The sequence below is a fragment of the Stegostoma tigrinum genome, chromosome 6 (genome assembly GCF_030684315.1).
Source record: "Stegostoma tigrinum isolate sSteTig4 chromosome 6, sSteTig4.hap1, whole genome shotgun sequence".
Classification (NCBI taxonomy): Eukaryota; Metazoa; Chordata; class Chondrichthyes; order Orectolobiformes; family Stegostomatidae; genus Stegostoma; species Stegostoma tigrinum.
The window spans coordinates 27,752,824-27,777,659 of record NC_081359.1 but is presented as its reverse complement, the minus strand read 5'-3'; the positions used below and the strand labels follow the sequence as shown (position 1 = coordinate 27,777,659).

Below are 24,836 nucleotides of genomic sequence, written 5' to 3'. Positions count from 1 at the left end.
TTGTACTGCAGCTGAACCATGGGCTGGGAAACACTTAAAAATACTTGCATTTGAATAAAATATTAAATATAACTGAAGAGTTTCTCAAATGTATTTTGGAAGAAACTATTTTATAATCATGTTTAAAATTTGGGTGTACAGCATTTGAAAGCTTTTTGTTTAATTTGAGGGACTGTGCTTCTGCAAGTGAGGAGTAATGGCAAAAGATTTGCTCATACATGGTAAGAGCTTGTTACCATTGCACTGTATGTGTGTTGTTCTGGATGTTAAACACTATCCATTATTTAAAATCTATCTCCCAAGTTAGTAAACTGGATCAAGGAACATTCACAGTAAGCAATGGACCAGTGCTCTGGATAGTATATCCATCGTATTCCTTAGCTTTTTGTCAGTCGCGCTCTAAACAGACAAAAAGAAAAGTGTAAATTCTAAGTGTGCTTGGCTAATGTTCAAATTAGTATTGTGGTTAACATTGTGAATTTATTTCAACCCAACTATGATATTCTAGGCTGTATAGGTTCAATTGCAGTATCACTTAAATGGGGAAAAGGTACCAGTGGTACTGTGCTGTAATTTATTGAATATTATGATCTACACTAGTTTAAAATTTCTAATTTTATTCAGTAATATCACACCACAAGTCAGCTTGACATTTGTCAACTGTTGTTATCACTGACAAAATACTCAGGATTGCCTAAATCTACATTGGTATGATTCAGCATTGCCTTGGGATAGGAAGAATGTCTTGTGATTATTGAGTCTTTTTCAGACCTTCAGCATTTATTGCAAATTGTTATCGACATGATACTTTACCCTGGAACTTCCATTAGGTCCTGTTAGGTTTTTATGGTATATTTCACCCACCTCACCTGAAACTGTTCAAGAAATTTAAGGTGCAAATTGCATTTAACACAAATCATGTTACCATAATGTTTTGTGCTAGCCATTTTCCTTTCAATTGCAAAGCACTATATTGTTGGGTTGGAGTAGTTTCAATAACTCCTTTGGACTGCTGGGTATAAAAACTAATTCTATTCTACTTACAACTATAGAATACTCCATACGGCTACTTTCCATGCTTCTACTCTTGCACTTTCAATCTGAGAATTTATGTCAGTTCCTCCCATAACAGACTATTTCAATTACTACTTTGTGGGACATTACATGTTTTCTATCCTATCAAATATGATTTAAATTGGCCACTCCCTAAATGAATATAGTCAGTATTGCTAATTTTGCCTCCTTTGTAAAGGTCCTTAAAATGTTTTTTTAATGGCACAAAAGAACCAATTAAGTGTTTTTAAGACTCTTAAATTTTGACTACGCCTGTGAAACTTAAGTGGTTCTGCGCTGTTAAATTCAAAGTTAATTGAAATTGGCAGGCTCACAGTTGTCTAGAGTTTATCTGTAACAGATTACGACTTTTGCCTTAATGATACAATAATATATTTAAACAAAATGCACAGTTGCATTCTAAAACATTGCCCAATTGTGCAGGGTCATGAAGATTTTATCTTTGCTGATATGCACATTTATCTTTATTCACTTTGTGGGATGTGGGTGTCACTGACTAGCTAACATTTATTGCCAGTCTGTAGTTGTTTGAAGGGAAATTTGAATTTAAAAATAATTAGTTCCCTACCAGCATGAAATTGTAGAATCATCCTCTGTACTGTTATATTTCTTCTTTCAAGAAAGAAGATGATTGTTTACATTCAAAATAACACTTTTATTGAATGTCTGGCATACTTTGAAATCAGTTGCACAGTATGTATCATTTCTTGATGTTATTCATATGTTCTTATATGACTCAAGTTAACAAGTCAGACTGTTAGATTGCAAACCAAAGTGCTAAAATTTGTTAATGAAACTCCATTTGATACTTGCAGCGAATCAGTGGCTGCGTTAGAGGATACATGGTTACAGGCAAAGTATCTGATAAAGGCTTAAGTCAGTTGTTATTAGACTTCACATTCTGAAACTAGAAACACTTCGAAAGTTTCCACCCTTGGATTGTTGAGCTATTTCGCTTTTGTGACCCAAGTGCAGAAAATTATTAATGTTGGTGAAAAGTTAAATCTCTGTGGTCATTTGTCTGCTGACCTCCTTGTTGGTCTAGCAAATAATCAGTGCACTGCAAGCCCCTCAATACAACTAGCCAGCAAACACGCATGGTGTCAGAAAATTTAGAGCAGCTTGGAAAACCTATGCTTGGACTTAGGACACAGTGCCAAGAACTGTGGTTTTCTTGTGTCTGTTGCGTTGTTATGGAAACTTAATGTGATACAAGAAAGATAATTAGTTGATACAATAACTGAATTTCTAGTCAATTTTCACATGAGAACCAAAAAAAAGGGGGGGGCGAATCCTACTCTGTTCTTGATTAAGTTACTTGTTGCAAGTAAATCTTTGTGACAGTGTTTGTATGAGTAACCACCACTCAGTCTTTGTGAAGGTGATGTCTTATCTTCATTGAGGACACCATGTTGTTTGGTACTACACTTTGTTAAATGTAACAGATTCATAACAGACCTAGCTTCATCAAATGGGACTTATGAGGTATCATGGGCCAGCAACAGCTATATTCACCCACAATCTGTAATCTCACGGACAGCCATTTCCTTCATTCTGTCATTACCATCAAGCCAAAGCCTCAATCCACATTCAATAAAGAGTGTAGGAGGGCAATTCTGGAGCCAAACTAAAGAAACCCATGACTGAGATGCCAACCTAGTGAAGCCACAACACAGGAACTATGTGCATGCTAAGGAGCAGAACCTAAACGCACGCATAAGAAAGGAATCAGCTTAAAGCTCTTGAATCTTAGTGCACTGCCATTTGTCATTGGATGTGCTAATTAAACAACTACTGGAGCAGAAAGCTGTATTAACATCCCCATCTCAATGATAGGATAGCGCAGGATATCAGAGCAAAAGATGAGGCTGAAGCATTCATAACCACCTACAGCCAAAAGTGCCCAAGTGGATGATTCAATTCTGCCTCCATCTAAGATCCTCAACCTGCAAGATGCCAATTCTCAGCCAATTCAATTTACTCCACATTGTATCAAAAAATTGCTCAATGAACTTGATACAATAAAGACAATGGGTTCTGACAGCATTGTGACTGTAGCACTGGAGGCTTGTGTTCCAAAACTAGCTGCATTTCTACCCAAGATGTTCTAATACAGCTACACAGTTGGCAACTGCTCGATGAAGCAGAAAATTTCCCAGGTAAGTCCTGTCTACATAAAACAGATCATTGAAAGAGCATAGAATGCAGATTTCCTGCACTTACCCAGAGTCTCCTTCATGTTTGTACTCGAAAATGATAATGAAAATAATCTGGGTGCTAATATTTAAAACTAGGATAGAGAAAGAATTATAAACCTGTCTTAATTAATTGGAATTTAAACCATGGCTATAATCAGTGACCCAGAAATCACCATCAATTTTATTATGCCATAGGTTGCAATTGTTACATTCTAAAATACAATTTAAAAAGTCTCTCCATTGATGTCTTCAAATGTAATTAATTCAATCTGGATAATGTATTCTACACAGGATCGTGTACGGCTTCTTCATAGTGATATTAAATTGCTTTAGAGGCTCCTAAATTGATGATGATAAATCTTTTAGCTTTTAGTGTTGAAGTTTAAATGACTGTAAAATTAGTTATTGAAATGACCGGAAAACGTGGAAATTTTTGTTGTGCTATGCCAGTCAGTAATGCCAGGTTAGAAAACTTTTAAGAACATGAAAGGCTGTGGAGCATTTTGTTCTCTTTGCAATTCCCTGAACAGTGGTAATGTTGAATAATTAATTTGATAGGCTATGGAGAGATTTGGTAGACTGAACAATATTGAAACCATTGTATATATATCAAAAGTACAACCAGTAGCATATCTGAGCATTCACATTCTGTCACAGTAAAATTTTAGACATGGCAGTCAAGTTGCCATAGATTCCATCAGTGTAGCTTCTTGACTCTGCTGTTCTATGGGGTTCTGTCCATGTGTATGACTGCAAATTATGGTGAAGAAAAGATAAGAGCCACTAAGATTATTTCAGGGCAAGAGATGGTTTCACTATCTAAGCAATCAGAAGCTAGCAGAGAGGAGGGCAGGGAGTTTCTTCTAGGTGCTCCATTCGAAAAATACACATGGGTCTGTATGGTGTATGCAGTGATGCAGCCCTTGAACTTCCCCACACACTTTATAAAATTGCCTAATTGAGCAGTTGTTGACTGGAACCTCAGATTTAAGATAGTGTCAATTGATATGGTATTCAAATTTTTTCAAAAAAAGGGCGATTTCCATTATAGACTCAGAGATATACAGCATGGACACACATCTGTTGGTCCAACTAGTCAATGCTAACCAGATATCCTAAATTAATCAAGTCCTATTTGCCAGCATTTGTCCTCAACCCTTCCTATTCATATATGCATCCAGATGCCTTTTTAAATGTTGTAATTGCACCAGCCTCCTCCACTTCCTCATTCCATGCACACACACCATCCTGTCTGTGGTAAAGTTGCCCCTTAGGTTTCTTTAAAATCTTTACCCTCTCACCTGAAACCGATGATCCCTCGTGTTGCACTCCTCCATCCCATAAAAAGACCTTAGCTATTCATCCTATCCATGCTCCTCATGATTTTATAAACCTTTACACGATCATCCCTCAGACTCTGACGGCTCAGAGAAAATAGCTGCAGCTTTTTCAGCCCCTTCCTACAGCAGGGAGACTAGAATTGCGTACAGTAGTCCAAAAGTGACCCAACTAAAGTCCGGTACAGCTGCAACATGACATCCCAACTCCTATACTCAATGCACTTATCAATAAAGGCAAACATACCAAAAGTCGTCTTCACTAACATATCTACCTGCAACTCCACTTTGAAGGAACTATGAACCTGCACTCCAAGGTCTGTCTGTTCAGCAGTACTCCCTAGGATTGTACCATTAAGTGGATAAAGTCTTGTCCTACCAAAATGCAGCATGATCTCATTTATCTCAGTTAAAGTCAGTCTGCATTCCTCACCCAGTTTGCCCATCGGTCATGGTCCTGTTATACTGTGAGATAACCTCTGTCACTCTCTGATGCACCAATTTTGGTGTCACCTGCAAACTTACTAACCCTACCTCCTATGTTCACATCCAAATCATTTCTATCAATGACAAAAAGCAATAAACCCTTGATTGATTGACTGATTTTTATTGTCATGTGTACCAAAATGCAATGAAATGTTTACAAGCAGTACAGGCAGATCACAACAAGCAAAGGATGTACAGATCAAAAAATCTTGGCATACAGGTTACATTGCAATTACATTATTTGAGTCTAGAGTCCATTCAGCAGTTTGATAAGGCTGAAAAGCAGCTGTTCCTGAACCTGCTTGTGCGTGTGTTCAGGCTTCTGTATCTTCTGCCTGACTGAAGAGGTTGTAGGAAGCCATTACAAGAGTGTGATGGGTCTTTGACATTAGCTGCCTTTCTGTGATAGCGAGCCATGTAAATAGAGTCCAGGGATGAAAGATTGGCTTCCATGAAGGTCTGGACTGTGCACACCACCTTCTGTAGTTTCCTACGGTCCTGGGTAGAGCAGTTGCCTCACCAGGCCATTATGCACCCAGTATGCTTTCAATGCTGCATCTGGAGAAGTTGGTGAGGAACCTTTATAGACATGCCAAATTTCCCCAGCCACCTGAGGAAGAGGAGGCATCATTGTGCCGCCTTGGCTGTTGCATTATGTGGCTGTTGGCTATCGTCACTCCGAGAAACTTGATGCTTTTCACACTCTCAGCCTCAGTTCTGATGATTATAAATGGGGGTGGGTTCTCCTCCTTTCTGAAGTCAGTGATCAGTTCTTCAGTTTTGCTGACATTGAGACATTGTTTCCAATGCACCATGTCACCAAGCCCTCCATCTCCTTTTCTGTATTTTGCCTTGCCATTGTTAGTTATCCATCCCTCTATGGTGGATCATCAGGGAATTTGTAGATGGTGTTCATTTGGAATTTGGCAACGCAGTCAGAGGTGTACAGGTAGTAGAGGACTGAGGACACATCCGTGGGGGGCTTTAGTGTTCAGTTATCATGGCGGAGGTTCAGGTACCTATTCTCACGGCGGCCTGTGGGTCAGAAAGCTGAGGATCCAGTTGCAGAGGGTAGAGCTGAGATCAAGGTCATACAATTTAGAGATCAGTCTGGAGAGGATAATGGTGTTGACTACAGCTCTGCCTTCAATGTGCAGGAGTCCAGCATAGGTGTCTTTAGTCCAGATGTTGCAGGGACGAGTGCTGGGCGAGGGATATGGCATCCTCTGTAGACCTGTTATCAGGGTAGGCAAATTATAGGGGATCAAGGCAGGTTGGGAGACAAGTTGATGTGGGCGGTGACCAGCCACTTGAAGTACTTCATGATTATTGAAGTCAGCTATTGGGCGGTAGTCCTTAAGACACACTGCATGTGTTTTCTTGGGTATGGGAATGATGGTAGTCTTGAACCATGTAGGATCTTCGGTTTGTAGGAGGGAAGAGGTTGAAGATGTTGGTGAATACCTCTGCTAGTTGGGTCACACAGGACCTGCACTAATCCTTGCAGCATACCACTGCTCACATACCTCCAGTCTAAAAACAACCCTCTGTCACCTACTTTCGAGCCAATTTTGTATCCCAATGGCTAGCTCTCCCTGTATTCCGTGTGCTCTAAGATTGCTATTCTACCAGGTGGAACCTTGCCAAATACCTGACAGAAGTCCATATAGCCAACATCCACTGCTCTGCTTCATCAGTCATCGTCTTCATTTTTTAAAAAAATTGGATAGTGAGACATGCTTTCCCAAGCACAAAGCCATGTTGATTATCTCTAATCAGTACATGCCTTTCCAAGTATGTATAAATCCTGTCCCTCAGAATCCCCTCAAACTTATCCACCTCCTGAAGTTAGGCTCACTGGCGTATAGTTCCCTGGCTTTTCTTTACCACCTCTCTTCAATTGTGGCATCACATTAACCAACCTTCAGTCTTGTGGCAAGGAGTCCAGCAATCACTTCTCTAGCCTCCCTCAAAGATCTGGGGTACACCTGATCAGGTCCTGGGGGATTCATCAATCTTTATATGTTTTAAGACATCGAGTAACACCACCTCTGTAATGTGGACTATCATATATATCAGTCTTTATTTCCTCCAAGTTCTCTAGCTTCCATATCGTACTCCACAGTAAACACTGATGCAAAATACTCATTTAGTATCTCGCCCATTTCTTGCATTTCCACGCATGGACAGCCTTGGTGATCTGGAAGGGGGCCTATTCTCTCCCTAGTTACTCTTTTTGTCCTTAAATGTTTTTGTAAAACCTCTTAAGATTCTCTATAACCCTACATACCAAAGTTATCTCATGTCCCCTTTTGTCCATCCTGATTTCCATCTTGAGTATACTCCTACTTCCCTTTATACTCTTCTAGGGAATCACTGTTGTCTAAACCTGCCGTGCTCCCTCCTTTTTTTTCTTGACCACAGCCCCTGTTTCTCTCGTCATCCAGCATTCCCTAAACCTTGCCCTTCACACTAAAAGGAACATACTATCTCTGGACTCATTTATCTCATTTTTGAAGGGTCCCACTTTCTAGCCATCCCTTTACCTGTGAATATTTGCTCCCAGTCAACTTTTGAAAGTTCTTGCCTGATACCGTCAAAATTGGCCTTCCTCCAGTTTAGAACTTTAACTTTTAGATCTGATCTATCCTTTTAAAAACTAATAGAATTATGGTCACTGTCCCCAAAATGCTCCCCCACTGACACTGCAGTCGCTTGCCCTGCCTTATTTCCCAAGACAAGGTCAACTTTTGCTCCTTCTCTGGAAAGCTCATTCACATGCTGAATAAGAAAATTTTATTGTACGCACTTAACGAATTCCTCTCCAAGCAAGCCCTTAACACTGGCAGTCCCAGTTTATTTTTGGAAGATTAAAATCCCCTACTATCACAACCCTATTATTCTTACAAATATCCAAGATCTCCTTATATATTTGTTTCCCAATTTCTCTTGCTGTCTGTTAGAGACCTAGTGCAGTCGCTTTAAGGTGATTGATCATCCCTTTCTTATTTCTTAGCTCCACCCAAATAACAATTGGACTTATCCCTGGAATTTCCTCACTAAGCACAGCTGTAATGTTATCCCTAACCAAAAATGCCTCTTCCCCCCCCACTTCGATCCTTTCAATAGCATCTATACCCTGGAGCATTAAGTGACCAGTCACGTCAATCCGTGAGCCACAGTTCTGCAATAGCTATGATACCACAGTCCCATGTTCCCACTCCTGTGTTCATCTGCCATTCCTCATTTTAATTATTTTTAATCAAACTGTTTAGAATGTTACAACACACCTCCAGAGTACGGGGGACTTGAATGTGAACCTTCTGTCCCAGAGGTAGGGACATTACATTTGCTCACAGTTTATATGGCGCATATCAATTGAGTGAATTTCAATTGAATTAAAAATTGTATGGTGGGATTTTTTTTAAGAAAAAAATGAAGCTGCACCCAACTCCTAATCCCTACAGCATTAGTGAGTGATTTATGCGACCATGCTTGCCTGTGTCCAAATTTTTTAGCACCATTTTTTATTTCAAAAATACATCCATTAAAAATATAGTCACTAAAGCAGTTCAGTTGTATACAGTCTTTGCATATGGAGAAACAAACAAACTACTGACTTTCTCGACAGTTCCAACATACAAACCCAAGGTGTGTATTTCTTATGCAAGATACTACTTGTGTATATTTGAGGCACTGGGAGGGTCCAGTAACTGAACAGTCTTCCATTACAGCATGTGATGTACACACCAAACATACAATTGGTGGAGATTTACCTGCAGGCATAGGCATGTGTGATTGTTTAAAGCAAAGCAGCTTTTCAGTCCGTGTAAGAATGCTCTTGATGAGGTTGAGTGGTAATATTTGAGTGAGACAAGTGCAAGTTCCAATGATGGGTGTTTGCAGTCCTGAAGAAGGAGCAAACCTGAATGCTGAACTGAACGTACTTCTCTGCGGTGTATTTCTGTTCAGTTTGTGTTTGATATCTTGTTTTTAAAATATGTTTTGGGACCAAACTCCCTTCACTTGATGATTTAGGAAACAACATATTTAACCTCAGAACCTGCAGTGTAGTCTGACTTTAATGAGGTACTTTATCCAAGCAGTCTGTCTTGTTCACTCCAGTGCGATGATCTCATTTGTGCTGCTTCCTGCTACTGGCCAAAAAAATCATCAGTTTTACTTCCAGTTTCCAATTTCTTTCTCTGTCATGTCTCTGATTTTTCCCTAACAAAAACCAAAATAACTGTGGGTGCTGTAAATCAGGAACAAAAACAAAAGTTGCTGGAAAAGCTCAGCAGGTCTGGCAGTACCTGTGGAGGAGAAAACACAGTTAACATTTCGGGTCCGGTGACCCTTCCTCAGAACTGTCTCAGAACCTCCTCTGTCTCTGTAGGAATGACCCCAACCTTCCAGTTGTTTGCTGTTTTCAATAAACCATCTAACATTTCTATCCTAGATCAGTTATAGGGTCCAGTAAAGCTCAACTCAAGCTGCAGGAACAGCACCCCATTTTCCACTTAAGCAATTTACAGCCTTCAGAACTCAATACTGAAGTAATTAACTTCAGAGCACGAGCTCGGCTAATTTTGATTACCCACCATCTGCATGCTCTTAGATAAACTGGCCTGTTTTTGGTTACTACCACCTACCATTAGCACTCCCTTCGCTTTTCCCTCCAGGCACCTTGACCATCTGCTTCACTTGATACTCCCTCTTTTTCAACAGCATAAATATCATCAATTTTGAGCCCACTCCAGTTCAGACAAACACTGGAATCAAAAAAATTAATTCTGTCTCCAAAAGGGTTGCCTGATGCGCTGAGATTGTCACTACTACTTTTATTTCTATCATTTCAAATGATGCAACTGCATATGTTAAACATTGCTGGGTCTCGTTCTCTGATATTCAATCAGAGGTTCTTTTGGTTTGATTATTCCCACTGAGTAAGAGAACAAAAAAGCTCTATCCTCCATCCATCACAAAAACAAGCTAATTCTGCATATCTTTGTTTTAGTTGAATTGATTATCTTTTCAGAACATTGAACAAAAAAACTCCAAGCTAATCGTGACACAGGAACAGAACTAAGCCATTCAATTAGATGATGGCCAGTCTGAGCATTGACCTGCTTTGATTCAGTGATCTTTTAGGCCCTTGCTTAATAGTATTGGCTCAGTACTACTGCAGTAAATCTTCTTTTGCCAAAGCTATAATTACATTTAAAAACCAAAAGAATGGTGGATGCTGTAAATCAGGAACAAAAACAAAGTTGTTGGAAAAGTTCAGCAGGTCAGGCAGCATGTGTGAAGAAAAAAATCAGAGTTAACATTTCTGGTCCAGTGACCCTTCCTTAGAACAGTTCTGAGGAAGGATCACTGGACCTGAAATGTTAACTCTGATATAATTACATCTGTCCTTTGTCCTTCCTGGTCTACCACTGAGATTACAGAAGACAAATGCTAAAATCTCTGTTCCAGTTTGGAGGGTATTACCTATGAGGAGAGATTGGACAAACTTGGTTTTTCACACTTGAAATTTATAGAGCATGAGGGCAACCTGATATAATTGTGTAAACTGCTATCAGGCATCAACAGAATTGGCAGTCTTTTCCCTAGGGTAGAAATGTAAATTACCAGCAGGCATAGGTTTACGATAAAAGAAGATACATTTAAAGAAGATGGAGTGTGTTGCTGTGCAGAGAGACCTTGGAGTGCAAGTTCATAGTTCCTTGAAATTGGAGTCGCAGGTGGATAGGATAGTGAAAAAGGCATTTGGGATGTTTGCATTTATTGTTCAGTGTGTTGGGTATAGGAGTTCGGAGGTCATGTTGCAGCAATACAGGCCATTGCTTAGGCCACTTTTGGAAAACACATAATTCTGGTCTCCCTGCTATAGGAGGATGTTGTGTAACTTGAAAGGGTGGAGGTAAAATTTACAAAAACGTTGCCAGGGCTGGAGGGTTTGAGCTATAGGGAGAGACTGAAAAGCTGTGGCTGTTTTCCCTGGTGCATTGGAGGCTGAGAAGTGACGTTATAGAGGTTTATAAAATCAGGAGGGGCATGGAAAGGGCAAATAGACAAGGTCCTTTCCCTAGGGTAGGGGAGTCTAAAACGAGAGGACATAGATTTAATATGAGAGGGGAAAGATTTAAAAGGGACCTAAGCGTGAACTATTTTACGCAGAGGGTGGTGTATGTTTGGGATGAGCTGCCCAAGGGAAGTGGTGGAGACTGGCACAATTATAACATTTAAAAAGCTTATGGATGGATACCTGAACAGGAAGGGTTGAAAGGGATGTGCAGAAAATGCTGGCAAATGGGACGAGATTTCTTTAGGATATCTGGTTGGCATGGATGAGTTGGACTGAAGGGTTTGTTTCTGTGCTCTACATCTCTATTACTCTGAGGGACAAGTTTTCTTAAATTCAGAAGATGGTAAGTGCCTGGAATGTGCTGCGAGGATGGGTGATGGAGGTGGATACCACAGCATTGTTTAAAAGGCGTCTTGACAGATAAGAACAGGCAGAGAATAAAGAGATATGGACCACACAGGCAACAGATTTTTAGTTTAGAAAGGCAGCACAGTCTTGGCAGGCAGAAGGGCCTGTTACTGTGTTGCACTGATGTTTGTATTTTAATCACTCTGATAGACTGAGAATTCCGCTGACCATACGCATGCACAAAAATTTGTGGAAGTCTTTCAAGAATCTGAAACATGAGAGGGAAAAAAACTACAAAGAAAGAAAGCTATAGTGGATTTATCTTAACCAATACTGATCAATGGAATTAATTCAAGTGAAACAACATGGATTTTACTTGGTCAGAGATTTTGTGAAATTTCGGGAGTATGGTGTACAGTTTTGGTCTTGCATATTAAGGAAATGGTTGGCTTAAAGGGGTTAATAGAGTAATTCCAGTGAGCGGCATGCCCTATGAGAGTGAGTAGAATTAACCTATACTCTGAAGTTTTGAAGAATGAGAGGTGATCTCAATCAAACATGAAGGTTCTGACAATGGGGGCTGGATCCCAAAACAAAGCCTCAGAGAGGCGCCATTTCGGACTGAAATAAGTAGTTTCATCACACGCTTTCGAATTTTCTATGTCAGAAGTTTGTGGATGCTCAGTCTGCGTGTATATTCACGGATGAGATTGATAGATTTCTGAAATCTCAAGTGAATCAAGGTTTAAATTGGATGGATATGTAGAGTGGACTCAATGACCTACTATGCTTCTAATTCCTAATCTCTAAGTTGAGAGGGCAATACAGTACTAACTGCCTTCAGGGAAGGCATAGTCGGAAAGTTTATACATTGAAGCAAACAGTACTTTAGTTTCTGACCATTTCCATCTGATATTTACAAATCCCCTTACCAATATATTTCGTAGCTCATTGGCAATAAATGACACCCTAATTATGTGAAATTATTTCAACAAATATGACACTCCATCTCAAAATGATGCAGAGATTAAAAACTGGATTCCAGGCTTAGATGTCTTACCTTGTACGAAATCGCACCACAAGGACACTCTCTGAAAATGAGCATGAGGATTCATTTTAATTAACATATGTGACAAATACACATACTATTAATACTGTATCAAACCTCACATCTCCATTAATAACACTTGAGTTTGCTTTCTCTTTTGTTTTTGGTAAGTGAAAGATTAATCAAACAGTATTTAGTCGGACATTAATATATTTTTTAACAACTAAAACAGGAATAAATATCTTGGTTCTGAAGAAGTTGTATCATATTCAAAATGTTAACTGCTTTTCACTCTGCCAAAACTGCTCAGTACTCTAGCATTCTGTGTCTGTTACAAATATCTTTACCTTTTCTATGTCATTTCAAATAATTGAGGTTATAAATTCTGGAAAAGGGTAAGAATTCTTTTGAAAGTAAGCCTGTAAAAAATGAGTTTTTATCCTTTATGAACATCAAGTAAATATTTTGTTTGGTGTGTCCAGTACATCAAATGTTTAATTGTGATCTGTATTCAACGCTAAAACCATGGTACTTGAATGAACATATTATTTAAATTGCATTGCTTTGATTACATGTTCATTTTGTATATGCACATTGTCTCCAAATGTATTGTATTCCATGCATTTTGAAATATACTTTGTTTTAGGGGAGGTTGTTTGTGTTTCTAACTGTAGAAATTTGCCAAGGTCAAAAGATCTATTTAAGGAAAAGCAACCAGGAAAATCAAACACTTATGAACGCTAATATTTGGAGCTGATTTTGATTTTGTTTTATAGACACAAAATATTTCATATTGAAAATGGTTTGTCAAGGTCATATAACATATACAATTCATGAAATTGAATTTTGCTCAGCAGAACAAATACAGTTAAGTCTCCTTTACCTGTAATATTGTGGTATTACAATAGGTATAGAAAGGCTGTGTAAATGAGCCCATGTTACTATTTCAGTGAAGACCAAGGTGGTTCTCCCCTTATTGCCTCAACCAATTCCATAAAAGCAGGTTATCTGCTCACTATCACATTGCTGTTTCTAGGAACTTGCTCTGCACGGGTTTTCTGCCATATTTTTGACATTACAACAGTGACTGCATTTCAAAAGTTCATCGTTGGCTGTAGAGTGTTGTGGCTTGTGTTAGTTATAAACATTTCTTCCTGACTGTTGAGAGGCTTTGCAAAAGTATGTTTCTAACATACTGTGGTAAGATCATTTGATCACCCTGTTTGATCCCACGGATGAAAACTTTCTGAAAACCACAGTGTACTGTCGTATCTTCACAATCGGCAAAGATTGAAACCGGATCTATCTGCCATCTGAATGAAATTGTGATAATGTTCTGTTTAAGATTATAATTCTTTTAAGTGTTAGTTAGAATATTTATATGGTTAAGAAAGACAAAAGTATAGTCCCTGAGTCACTACTTATTAATGGTGTTTCAATGGTGAGGAACTCTGTTCACCAATATTGTTTTAATTTGTGCATGGGATGTCGGTGCCATTGCCATGGCCAGCAATTATTGTCCATTCTTAATTGCCCTGGGGCAAAGGGTGATGATCTGACTTTTTGAACAGCTGCCATCCTGGGTGTTGGGGTAGCCACAGTGCTGATGGAAATGGATTTCCTGGATTTAACTCAGTGACAGTGAAGCAATGTAGTTCCAAGTCAAGGTGCTGTATCACTAGGAAGGGAACCTGTAGCTGGAGGTGTCCCTCTATACTGGCTGCCCTCGTCCTTTTGGTCATGGGGCTGCAGATTTGGTAAGCACTGTTGAATGAATCTTGGTGTGTCACTGCAGTGCACCTTCTCAATTACAGCCATTGTGCGTTGGTGGTGTAGGGAGTTAATATTCAAGTTGATGAATGGGGTGTCAAACTACTTCAGTATTGTTGGAGCTGCACACATCTAGGCTAGCAGAGAGTATTCCGGCATACTCCTTGCGCCTTGGTGAACGGGCATTGGTGGGACAGGCAGTAAGTTACTCAACACAGAACTCCTAATCTCCTGACCTGCTCTAGTAGCCACATTAATTATATTGCTAGATAACAAAGCGTTGAGCTGGATGAACACACCAGGCCAAGCAGCATCTTAGGAGCACACCTACATTGGGGCTTAGGCCTGAAATGTCAGCTTTTGTGTTCCTAAGATGCTGCTTGGCCTGCTGTGTTCATCCAGCTCCACCACTTTGTTATCTCAGATTCTCCAGCATCTGCAGTTCCTATTATCCCTTATTTATATTGTTGTTGTAGTTCAGTTTCTGATTAATGGTAACATTGCTGAACACCCTACTTATAATGCAATTAAATAGCAGAGCCAACAGTTAGTCTCTTATTGGAGATGGTCAATGCCTGGCATCTATGTGGGACAAATGTTACTTGCCATTTACCAGTCCATATCTGGCTCTATCTAGGTCCTGCTACATTTGAATATGGACAGCTTCAGTATATGACAGGTGGCAAACGGTGCTGAACACTGTAATAATTAGCAAACACCCACATTTTGGAAGTGGATGAATATGTTTGGACATGAGAAAGGAGCTCAGATAGATATTGAAATACCTATTTGTGAAAAAGAACTGATCAGAAGTCTTCTCTGAATCAACAGCTTCTCCCTTCATGCCCTATTCAATACTCCTGCTGGTGAACCCTGGAAACCAGAAGTTCTCAGCAGAGGAATGAATGTTGCAGAAAAATAAAATCCATTGTGGCATGGAAGGTAACACCTACAAGTATTTGGTACTTTTCCCAGACATGGCATGATGATAATGCCATTTAGACAGTCAAATGGTGAAAGCAGAGAAATCTCAGCTTATGTCTTCCTCACTTTAGAATTGGGCAAAAACAGCAGTGACCCCTCTTCCTCTACTCTAAGAAAACTCCTTCATGTAAGTATAGGTGGAAAGTGCAACTTTACTCATGACTAGCCAAGCTGCTCTTGAAGCTATGTGGTACATGGAAGACAGGTAATGATTATGCAGTTCACAGCTGAAGTGCTAGCAATAATAAAAAAACAATTCTAACACTCAATATCTGTGTTTGTCCAATTTTTTCACCCATACAAGGACACTCATGGATACAGAAAGACATTAACTGTAATAGTATTAGCAACTTAATGTGGAAGACTTACTGCTTGAGTAACTATGGACAATGTTGAAGTCTAAATTTTAAGCTTAAACAACAAATACAATGTAAATTGGTAAAGTAAACTTTGTACAATTTCACAAGAAATGTAAATATCTGAGCACATATACAGTTTTATAATGTCCTCTACAAGTCAAAATTCATTAGGCCAAACGAATAGTGCATATTTATTGTGGGTCATCGGCGCAAGATTCAGCCCATGTATAACAGTTGCAACATTAGTTGGGAATTGATAAAGATGCTGAATGATGTGTCTTTAATTGTACACTTTGCTGTGTTCCAAAGCGTTCTGAAATACACCACTCCTAGTTGTCCATCATTCATTCCACATGATTAGTTACAACAACATTCTTCTTCCCTTTCTGATCCCAGGCACAAAGTTGTATTAACCAGCACACTTAAAAGGTATTTCTCTGAACTGTAATCCCATTCATCAAGTAGACAATTCCACTTGCAGTTAATTATTCTGGGATATGTGACTTCTAAAGCCTTAGCTGCTAGTTTCTAGGATTCTATTTCATAAGTGGGAAGGGGTTGGAATAACTTCGTTAATAATTTTAACCAGTCTTATTGTTGTACCTTCTTGTTCTGTAGCTGTGATGCAGAACTGTTTTCTACTGTATACTATGGCACAAGGGTAAGGAACAAAAATATTAAATGACTTTGAATTTATACACAGTAATTACGAAAGGATTGATACACAAAAATAGAGCCAAAACTTACATTTTTGCATTGGGTTTTCCTTCTGCACATGTTGCTAAGCACCAGTCGATTTAGATGGCAGAGGTATTTCTTCATATGTTATTTTAACAAAGGGTTTTTTAATTGGCAAGTACCAATACTCAAAATTGAAGTAGAGATAAAAGGTCTTTTCCAGTACCACCTTATTAACTATTTCCAACAGACTTAGTATTAGTTCTTTCAGTGAATGAGGTGGTCTAAAAGGAAAATAAAAGGAAGTAATTTCTTTTCCTAAAGTCTTGTTACGTTGTAGTCCAAATATTGTTGTGTCATTTCCAAGATAGGTTGGCTCACCACTGTAAAGAAATATTCTAGTATAGTTAGTTTGTATAGGGCTCTTAAAGACAGCACCTAATTCAAACAGAGTCTGGTAAGTTCTCAATACAAATGCTGAACAGTCATAAGATTTGAACCACACTGTAGCATTTGGAGAAGGATCACTTTGAACAGTCCATGTCTCATAATATATGCCAGTTCTGTTATCCTCCTTCACCCACTTGGCAAGTTTGTTGAATATGTCTCCTAAAGACAAATAAATAAGAATTACATGATATTAAACAAGCAACTTAAAAACTGACAGTGCTGGCAAAATAGTAGGACTACAGCATCTGTACAGAGAACACAAAAGGGTCATAAACTCAACATTAACTCTGTTTTCCTCTCCACAGATGCTGACAGACTTCAGAGGAACAGGAAAGAGGTCATTTTGGGTTGGGACCTGTCTTCAGAAATGGGGGAGGGGGAGGGGGCTCTGAAATGAATAGAGTGGGGGGTGGGAAACGGTGATAGGTAGATAGTGGAGCAGATAGGTCTGAAAGAAGACGGACAGGTCAAGGAGGCGGGGATGAAGCTACACTCACCCTTACTAGCTTCACCCCTGCCTCCTTGATCTGTCCGTCTGCTCTTTCTCCCCCCACCTTCACCCGACCTGCTCCACTATCTACCTGCTCTCACTGGGCCCCCTACCCCTCCCCCATTTCTGAAGACAGGTCCCGACCCAAAACGTCAGCTTTCCTGCTCCTGTGATGCTGCCTGGCCTGCTGTGTTTATCCAGCTCTACACCTTGTTATCTCCAACTACAGCATTGGCAGTTCTTACTATCTCTGCTACCAGACTTACTGTCTTTCTACAGTATTATTTTTGATTCAGATTTCCAGCATCCTAAATTGTGTTTAATTCTTAAAATGATGTGTGAATGCCAGAAAAAAAGTCTAAATCAATAAAGATTGATAGGGTATTAAATCACAAGACAGGTGTTTAAACTACTAATAAAATGTATGATTTACCAGAACTGTCAAGCAATTTTAAGCATTATCATTTGGCGTAAGGTTAGAAATTTTCCACAGGATTCCCATCTGAGTGGCAGACACAATTGTACATGTAATTTTGCTGCAGTGTACCATCACTCGTACAGCTGATCTTCTGAGCATTCAATTTACAGATACAGAATTCCCAATTTAAAGTTGAGAATCACTGTCTACTGTAAAACACAGATGTAATCAGTAATAGCTATGTACAGGCTACATCCTAAAATCAGTTGCCACTGAAGCTTAACACCAAGTGCAAAATGCCATCATTTCAGATTTCTGCATTGTGCCCTGCTGCTATTCTATTGGTGTCCTCAGTATTAGACAAGCCACATAAAACAGATGAATCACAGGTTAGCCCATTGTCAGCGGCTTAATTCACAGTGTAAAGCTCCAATTTAGTACAAAATGTTTTCAGCAATAAATCTTTCCAGGTGAAAGCCATTAGCCTCTACAGAATCAAAAAATAACTCCTTGTAAATGCACAAACGTCAACATTCTTGCCATAATCTAGCTGTGCACTTAGGATCTGTTCAGAGTAACAAGGAAACGAGACAATGTCTATGTACGTTAAATCTTGTGTAGCCTCCAATTAAGGATGAGGGAATGGATTTCATACACTTTTGGGTTAAAGTCCCTCCATTTACTATTTCTCAATACCAGCAGAAATTGGTAGCAAAATGTGGAGTTCAGTACAAATATCCACTAAACTGGACATTTCACAGTATGCATTCTACCATGGTATGTTTCAGAAGTGTCTGTTCCAAGTGGCAACTTTGCTGTAATAGGTTTAAGTGAACACCTCCATTTCAAAAGTTCGCCTGTTGGTCACTGTAGTTTCAAATGAATTATGTAGATTGTTTACATATTAAAACATTTTGTTCGTCTTTAATTGTGTTCAACTTGCACATCCATTTCATCTTTGCCATTGACCTTGTACTAAATTACATCCTTTATTCATGACAGTTCTTTCAGGTGTAGGTTAGTGAAAGTAACTCTGTGAATTGCCAATTGATTTTTCTATAATACAGTTTATTAGTCAACAAACTCACCAGTTATTTCAGATACTTTTACCAAAGAACCATTTTCTTTCCAGTGTAAGTCATCTATTCCCTTGTAGAAACAGGCTGCTCCCTGATTGCACCAGAAAGGAGCTTCAATTCCAGGTCGAAGATGTGGGAAGGTGCAATTCCCAAGCTGAAAGAGTTCATACCACTCCATAGTATAGTTTTTGCCTGTAAGTGTGCTCCGGAAGCCAACTGCATCATGCATGATATGCTGCAGTCAAAAAAAATTATCCATTATTAATGTGAATCTCACATACTGACTGCCCTGTACTCTACCTAGTTTGAACAATCCCTTGATAGCTTTTTAATTGGGTTGAAAATTTGCCGGTAAACTAATTTTTTTTGTGGTTGCAAATTGGAACATTTTAGTATGCTGTTTCGTTATCATTTTAAATTAAAGTAGAAATGAACATACCATTCAAGTTTTTGCTATCTGTCCTGCATTTGTCAAACATATCATAACGTTACAAAATAAAAACTAAAAGAATTGCCAGGGCTGCTAATCAGACAAAAAAACAACTGCTGGAAAGCTCAGCAGGTCTGCTAGCATCCGTGGAGAGAAAGCTGAATTAACATTTTGGGTAGAATGACTGTTCTCAGGACTTCAGAGGAAAGGTCATTTGACCCAAAACATTAACTCTGCTTTCTCTCCACAGAAGCTGCCAGACCTACTGAGCTGCTTCAAGCAATTTCTAGTTTTGTCTTATTAACTTTCACACGAAATAATAATCTGAAGTTACAATATGAAGTTGTAATCTGCATCTCATTTTTGCCCTCCTGGTTCTCAGAGGACATTTTATTCATGTAGTGTAACAGGTTGTTGATGAAGTGTACAAAATATATAAAGGCCTGTCTACTACTTGGTTCAACAGGGTTACTCTACAATCAATTACAATAGCAGAACCATCTCGGAAGAGTGATCAAAGCTCTCTTGCTATTTGTAAGATGGACAGCTATCACTTAACCATCTCCACACGCAACATTTGCAGCATAGTCCAGCACTAACACCTTCAAATGCCCGTGGTTTTCACCTCAGCACCCAGCACTCTTCGCATACACACCTACAGACCTCACTGACCATTTAAATGGAGAAAGGACTGAGGAAAGATGTTTAGAAGTTGCAGCCTACATTCCTGTCATGATTGTATTTTTCTCTTGTGACTTCCAGAAGCTAAAAATAATGTGTTTGCACAGACAGTGAATATATTTTGCAGACTTCACTAAGTCCTATCAAATGATACATGGTTAGTTAAGTTCACAGACTGTAGTACAGGAGTGCGGTGGATCCTGACCATTTATGGATAATAATGTAGTGCCATAATCATCTTGGAATGACATAAAAGTTGCCCTTGATCTGACCGACTGCAAAATCTATACTGAATAATCCTGCAGAATTACGTGGACCACATCTGTTAGGCAGTACAAAAGAGAACTGCTTCATTTTATTTTTAAGTTTTAGTATTTAATTATGTAAATACTCACAAAATGTCCGAGCAGATCTCCGTATTTGAACTCCCAAACAGGAGTCTGAAGCCGATAAACCTCTATGATGTCCTGATTTCTCATCTGAGGAATCTCCCCATCAGGAGAGCCTGTAGGGCAGAATGGGTACACGGGCTGGCAGAAAGGATCAGACTTAGGCCGATGATCAAATCGTCTGAAAAAGACAGTGAGGTCAACAAGCAATTGAGTGAAGTGCCAAACATCAGGCCAAAAACAGAAGTTGAGTAACGTGAAATCATTTCACAAGCTTATACGAGAATAAGCTAGGGCCTCTTGCAGCACAGCGGTAGTGTCCCTACCCCTAGGCCAAGAGACCAGGGCTCAAGTCCCACCTGTTCCAGAGATATGTAATAACATCTCTGAACAGGTCAATTAGAAAAACAGGTTTTTTTTTTAAAAAAAAGAAAGAATATAGGGGCTGCTGTAGCACAGTGGTCTTGTTCCTGCCTCTGAGCCAGGGTTCAAGTCCCAATTGCTCCACCGATACATCATAACATCTCAGAACAAGTCGATTAGAAAATATCAAGTACAATCATAAGGGAAAAATATTAACGTCTGCACTCCGGTGATTTATCAGGAAGCAGCAGCTGATGCTCACCCCATTGCAGAAAATCTCATCTCTGAGAGGAGTCAAACTTACCACTAAATGAGGCTGCCAACTCTCCAGAATAATCCTAAAGATCCTACAAATGAAGGTGACTCTCTCAGATACGATTGCACGCAGAAAAAAAAGGCATGAACACTCATTAGTTTGCAATTTTTCAACACTTTCATTTTATTAACTTAAAAAGAAGTTACTGGAGCTGAAGGAGATGAGCTATTTTATGATGTGAGACAGTTGAACACAATTCATGTGACCATACCCTCAAAAATAAGGACAAATTTGGTAATCCCCTGTCCAAGTGTAAGTAATTCATTTAGAACCAATGGGCTTTTAAGCCTTATGAAGTCCTTGGAGCAACTTGAATGTTTCCACACTTCAGGGATTCTGTGAATTAATGGCTGTGGACTTGTTGGGCCGAAGGGATTCTATGAATTCCGGGATGTGAACCCTAGGCAGTGGCAGCAGTTTTCCTTACTCAGCCTTTTTCTTTTTCTCCTCTCTGTTTCCTTGTGCGTTTCCTAAAACAAAAATCGTAAGTGCATTTTTCTTTGACAGTGTCCCTGGATTATGCAGTATACTGAACATGTGGAATAAAACAACAATTTGCATTTACGTAGTGCCTTTTGCACAATGAAATGTCCTAAGGGACTTCTCTGGAGCATTATAAAACAAAATATAACAGGCCCACACAAAGAGATATTAAGATGATGTAAAGCTTAGTCAAAGAGGTGTAGGGAGGATATTCCAGAGCTTAAGGTCTAGACAATTGATGCAGCAACCAGCAATGGTGAACCAATTAAAGCTGGGAATGCACAACAGCTAGAATTACTGCAGCACATCCCCAATTTTAATCATCTCATCATTGGTGGCATGTCTTCAAATTGCTAGATGCCCAAGTTCTGGAAGACCTTCCCAAGAGGTTTGAAATAGATAACTGCTTTGCGGCTGGAAGACATTAGAGATGGAAAGGGAATGACAGTGTAGAGAACTGAAAACCTGGGTAAACACTATAAAAATCAAGATAACACAATGCAGAGCTGGAGGAGCACAACAGGCCATGCAGCATCAGAGGAGCAGGAAAGTTGATGTTTTGGGACGGGGCGACACTGTGTTATCTCTGACTCCAGCCTCAGCAGTTCCTACTATCTCTTACAAATCAAGATGTTGCTTGTCTAGTAGCCATCGAAGGTCAGTGAGCAAAGAGGGAAGAGGAAACAGATATTTCTGTGTGTTGAGATGTGGGTAGCAGAGGTTGGATGACCTTATGTTTACAAAGAATAGAATGCAGGAGGGTGCTGGAATAAAAACAGAAATTGCTGGAAAGGCTCTGCAAGCCTGGCAACATCTGCGGAGAGAAATCAGAGTTAATGTTTTGGATTCAGTGACCCTCAGGGTGCTGAAATAGTAAGGAGAGATGGGGATCAAGGCAGATGTTAAGGAGGTGGATGGGCTGAAGGGATGAATGGGAGATTAAAAACATATTTCAGAACCAAATGAAACATAATTATTGTGATCAGACTGTGGTCAGGAAGAGACACTCATTCAATAGCAAAAAGGACAGAGCAGACAAAGGAATTCTGTTTATTCAGACAGTTACTGTTTCTTTAGAAGCAAAGACTTGATAAATATACCATTACAAAAACATTGGTAATTAAAATCTCATGATTACATCTGTTGTTTCTTGATAAGATGGGACCCATTAGACAAAAATAATTTGTAGGATAATATCCCTACACTCAGGGCCAATTTTAAATTGTGACTTTTACATTGCATTTTGTGCCAGATTCACATTCACCAGAGTTTCGATTTTTGTTTCCAGCACTGCACCTAGTCAGCTCCCATTTTTAAAAAGAAAGTTCAATCTTTCCTTTTTTTAAATAGAAATGAACGATCGGATTGTCAAAGCCAACATACGCAGATGCTGGAATTCTGAAATTAACAGGCAACGTTAGTACTCAGACTATTTGAAAAAAAATGCAGCGTCCTCAATCACCCTTAGTCCTCAATCACCCTTATTCCTCAAATGAGGTCGGACCTGCTGAATGCTGCCAGTAATATTTCCTACTGACATTTACTGTTTCCATCTCAGTATTCTCTCTCCTCTACTTCAGGTCGGCCCTTAAAACTGAGCAAGCTTTTGATCAGCTGTTCCAAACCTCAAATGGTGTTTAACAAAACGCCTGGGGTGCTTTACAATTGAACAGACACTAAATAATATCTTTTATGTCACTAACTTTTAAAAAAAAAATTTTAGCTTCACCGTTCAAGTTGCAGTACAGTTGCTTCATCTAAAGTACAGGTTACAAAGAAAGAAGCAATGATAGTGCTTTTATTAGCGTTTAATTTCCAAACCCGAACCTCACTTCTCAAGGCATTTCTACTGCCCTGAGGGGTATCACTTCCGCATTCTGCAGCACTGCTGACCAGCCCGGGCAACACTGACCTGTACGGCACTGGCCATGTTTGCTGGCTCGGCCCCCGGCTTGCAGCGCTCGGGCTTTGACGCAAAGCCAGCCAAACCCAGGCCACACTCCACAACCTGATCGCCATCCTCCAGAGGCCGGAGCTCAGCTAGCCGAATCCACAACAGATTCGCCCCACCGCAGCCTTGTACGGAATGATGCTGGTTCCTGTTTCCGAGTCACATGGATCACTCGAGGCTCGTCCCCCAAGGCTTGCTGCACCAACCCTGAACTGCCTCGACTACTGCAAGCCGCCTTGGAAAGCAGATAGCTGTGCTTATCCTCATTTCTTTGAGATGTAAAACAAACGAGCAACTGCGAATGTGGCAACACAGTACGTTCTACAGTTCTTTTAGTTCAAGTGGCTGTTCTTATTTGCACCCTCCTAATTTTCAATATATTTACAATCTGCCTTTTTGCTTCTGAATTTCATTCGTGGGTACGTGGACGACTCCAGTGTTGCTTGATGGGCTGCGGAGAGAGATAACGGGAACTGCAGATGCTGGAGAATCCAAGGTAACAAAGTGTGGGGCTGGATGAAGACAGCAGGCCAAGCAGCACCTTAGGAGCACAAAAGCTGACGTTTCGGGTCTAGAATGTCTGAAACGTCAGCTTTTGCGCTCCTAAGATGCTGCTTGGCCTGTTGTTCATCCAGCCCACACTTTGTTATCTTATGATAATAATGGAACCACCACCTGCAAGTTTCCCTCCAAGCCACATACCAGCTCGATTTAGAGATATATCAGTTGTTCCTTCACTGTCACTGGATCAAAATGCTGGAACTCTCTAATGCATTGTGCTTTCCCCTATATCACAGGGATTGCAGCAGTTACAGAAGGCAGCTTCATTCTCCTGTCCTGATCCCAGCATCGCAGGCAGTTACATCTCTGGGGCAGATAGGGATGTGCAATAAATGCTGGCCTAGCCAGCAGATACCCATGAACAAAATGAAAGCAGGAAATGTAATCCAAGAGAACAGAAACAGTGACCCAGTAAATTTTACAAAAATTAATAAAAGAAAATGTTTGATAGGGTGGACTGTAAGAAAATCTTTCCAAGCAGAACATTACCAATAAACAACCCAATAGTAGGCGCCGTTTGGATAATGCCACTTTCTACTGTCCCATGTAGTTTTCTGTAGTGATTTCCCTATAATGAGATTTTTGTTATGGCGATTTTCTATAGCACGATTTTCTACAGTACAAGGTCACACAGGAACAAAACTGTCAAGTTACTGGAGAAATACCTGTATACATTGGGTGGGAATTATCCAGGAAATCCTCTAGGGACGATGTGAAGTCTCATAACATCATAACAGTAAGGAAATCTGCTGGTTACTGCTGTTAAACTATGTTTATTATTATACTGTACATGATGATAAGGTGACAGAGCATCATGCTCCTAAACAGGATGTAAGCCGAACACCAAGAACA

General features: G+C 39.7%; 1 protein-coding gene across 6 annotated transcripts; it reads right to left on the bottom strand.

The window, feature by feature from the left end:
• Positions 1 to 5,242: 5,242 nt before the first annotated feature.
• Positions 5,243 to 23,600, bottom strand: cln5 (CLN5 intracellular trafficking protein). Of its 6 annotated transcripts, none has more exons than XR_007247733.2 (6): positions 23,385 to 23,600; positions 20,317 to 20,491; positions 18,820 to 19,045; positions 16,443 to 16,982; positions 12,595 to 12,625; positions 5,246 to 9,408 (listed from the first exon to the last, which is right to left on the bottom strand). XR_007247733.2 is itself a non-coding variant. In XM_048532635.2 (5 exons), exons 1-4 carry the CDS (start codon positions 23,489 to 23,491, stop codon positions 16,477 to 16,479), a joined length of 1,014 nt encoding a protein of 337 aa, XP_048388592.1. In that variant the 5' UTR covers positions 23,492 to 23,600; the 3' UTR covers positions 5,243 to 12,625; positions 16,443 to 16,476. The 6 variants fall into 6 exon arrangements, 3 of the variants coding, with proteins under 3 accessions (XP_048388592.1, XP_048388594.1, XP_048388591.1); XR_007247735.2 differs by having other exon boundaries at positions 5,246 to 9,252; XR_007247736.2 differs by having other exon boundaries at positions 5,253 to 6,329.
• Positions 23,601 to 24,836: the final 1,236 nt, after the last annotated feature.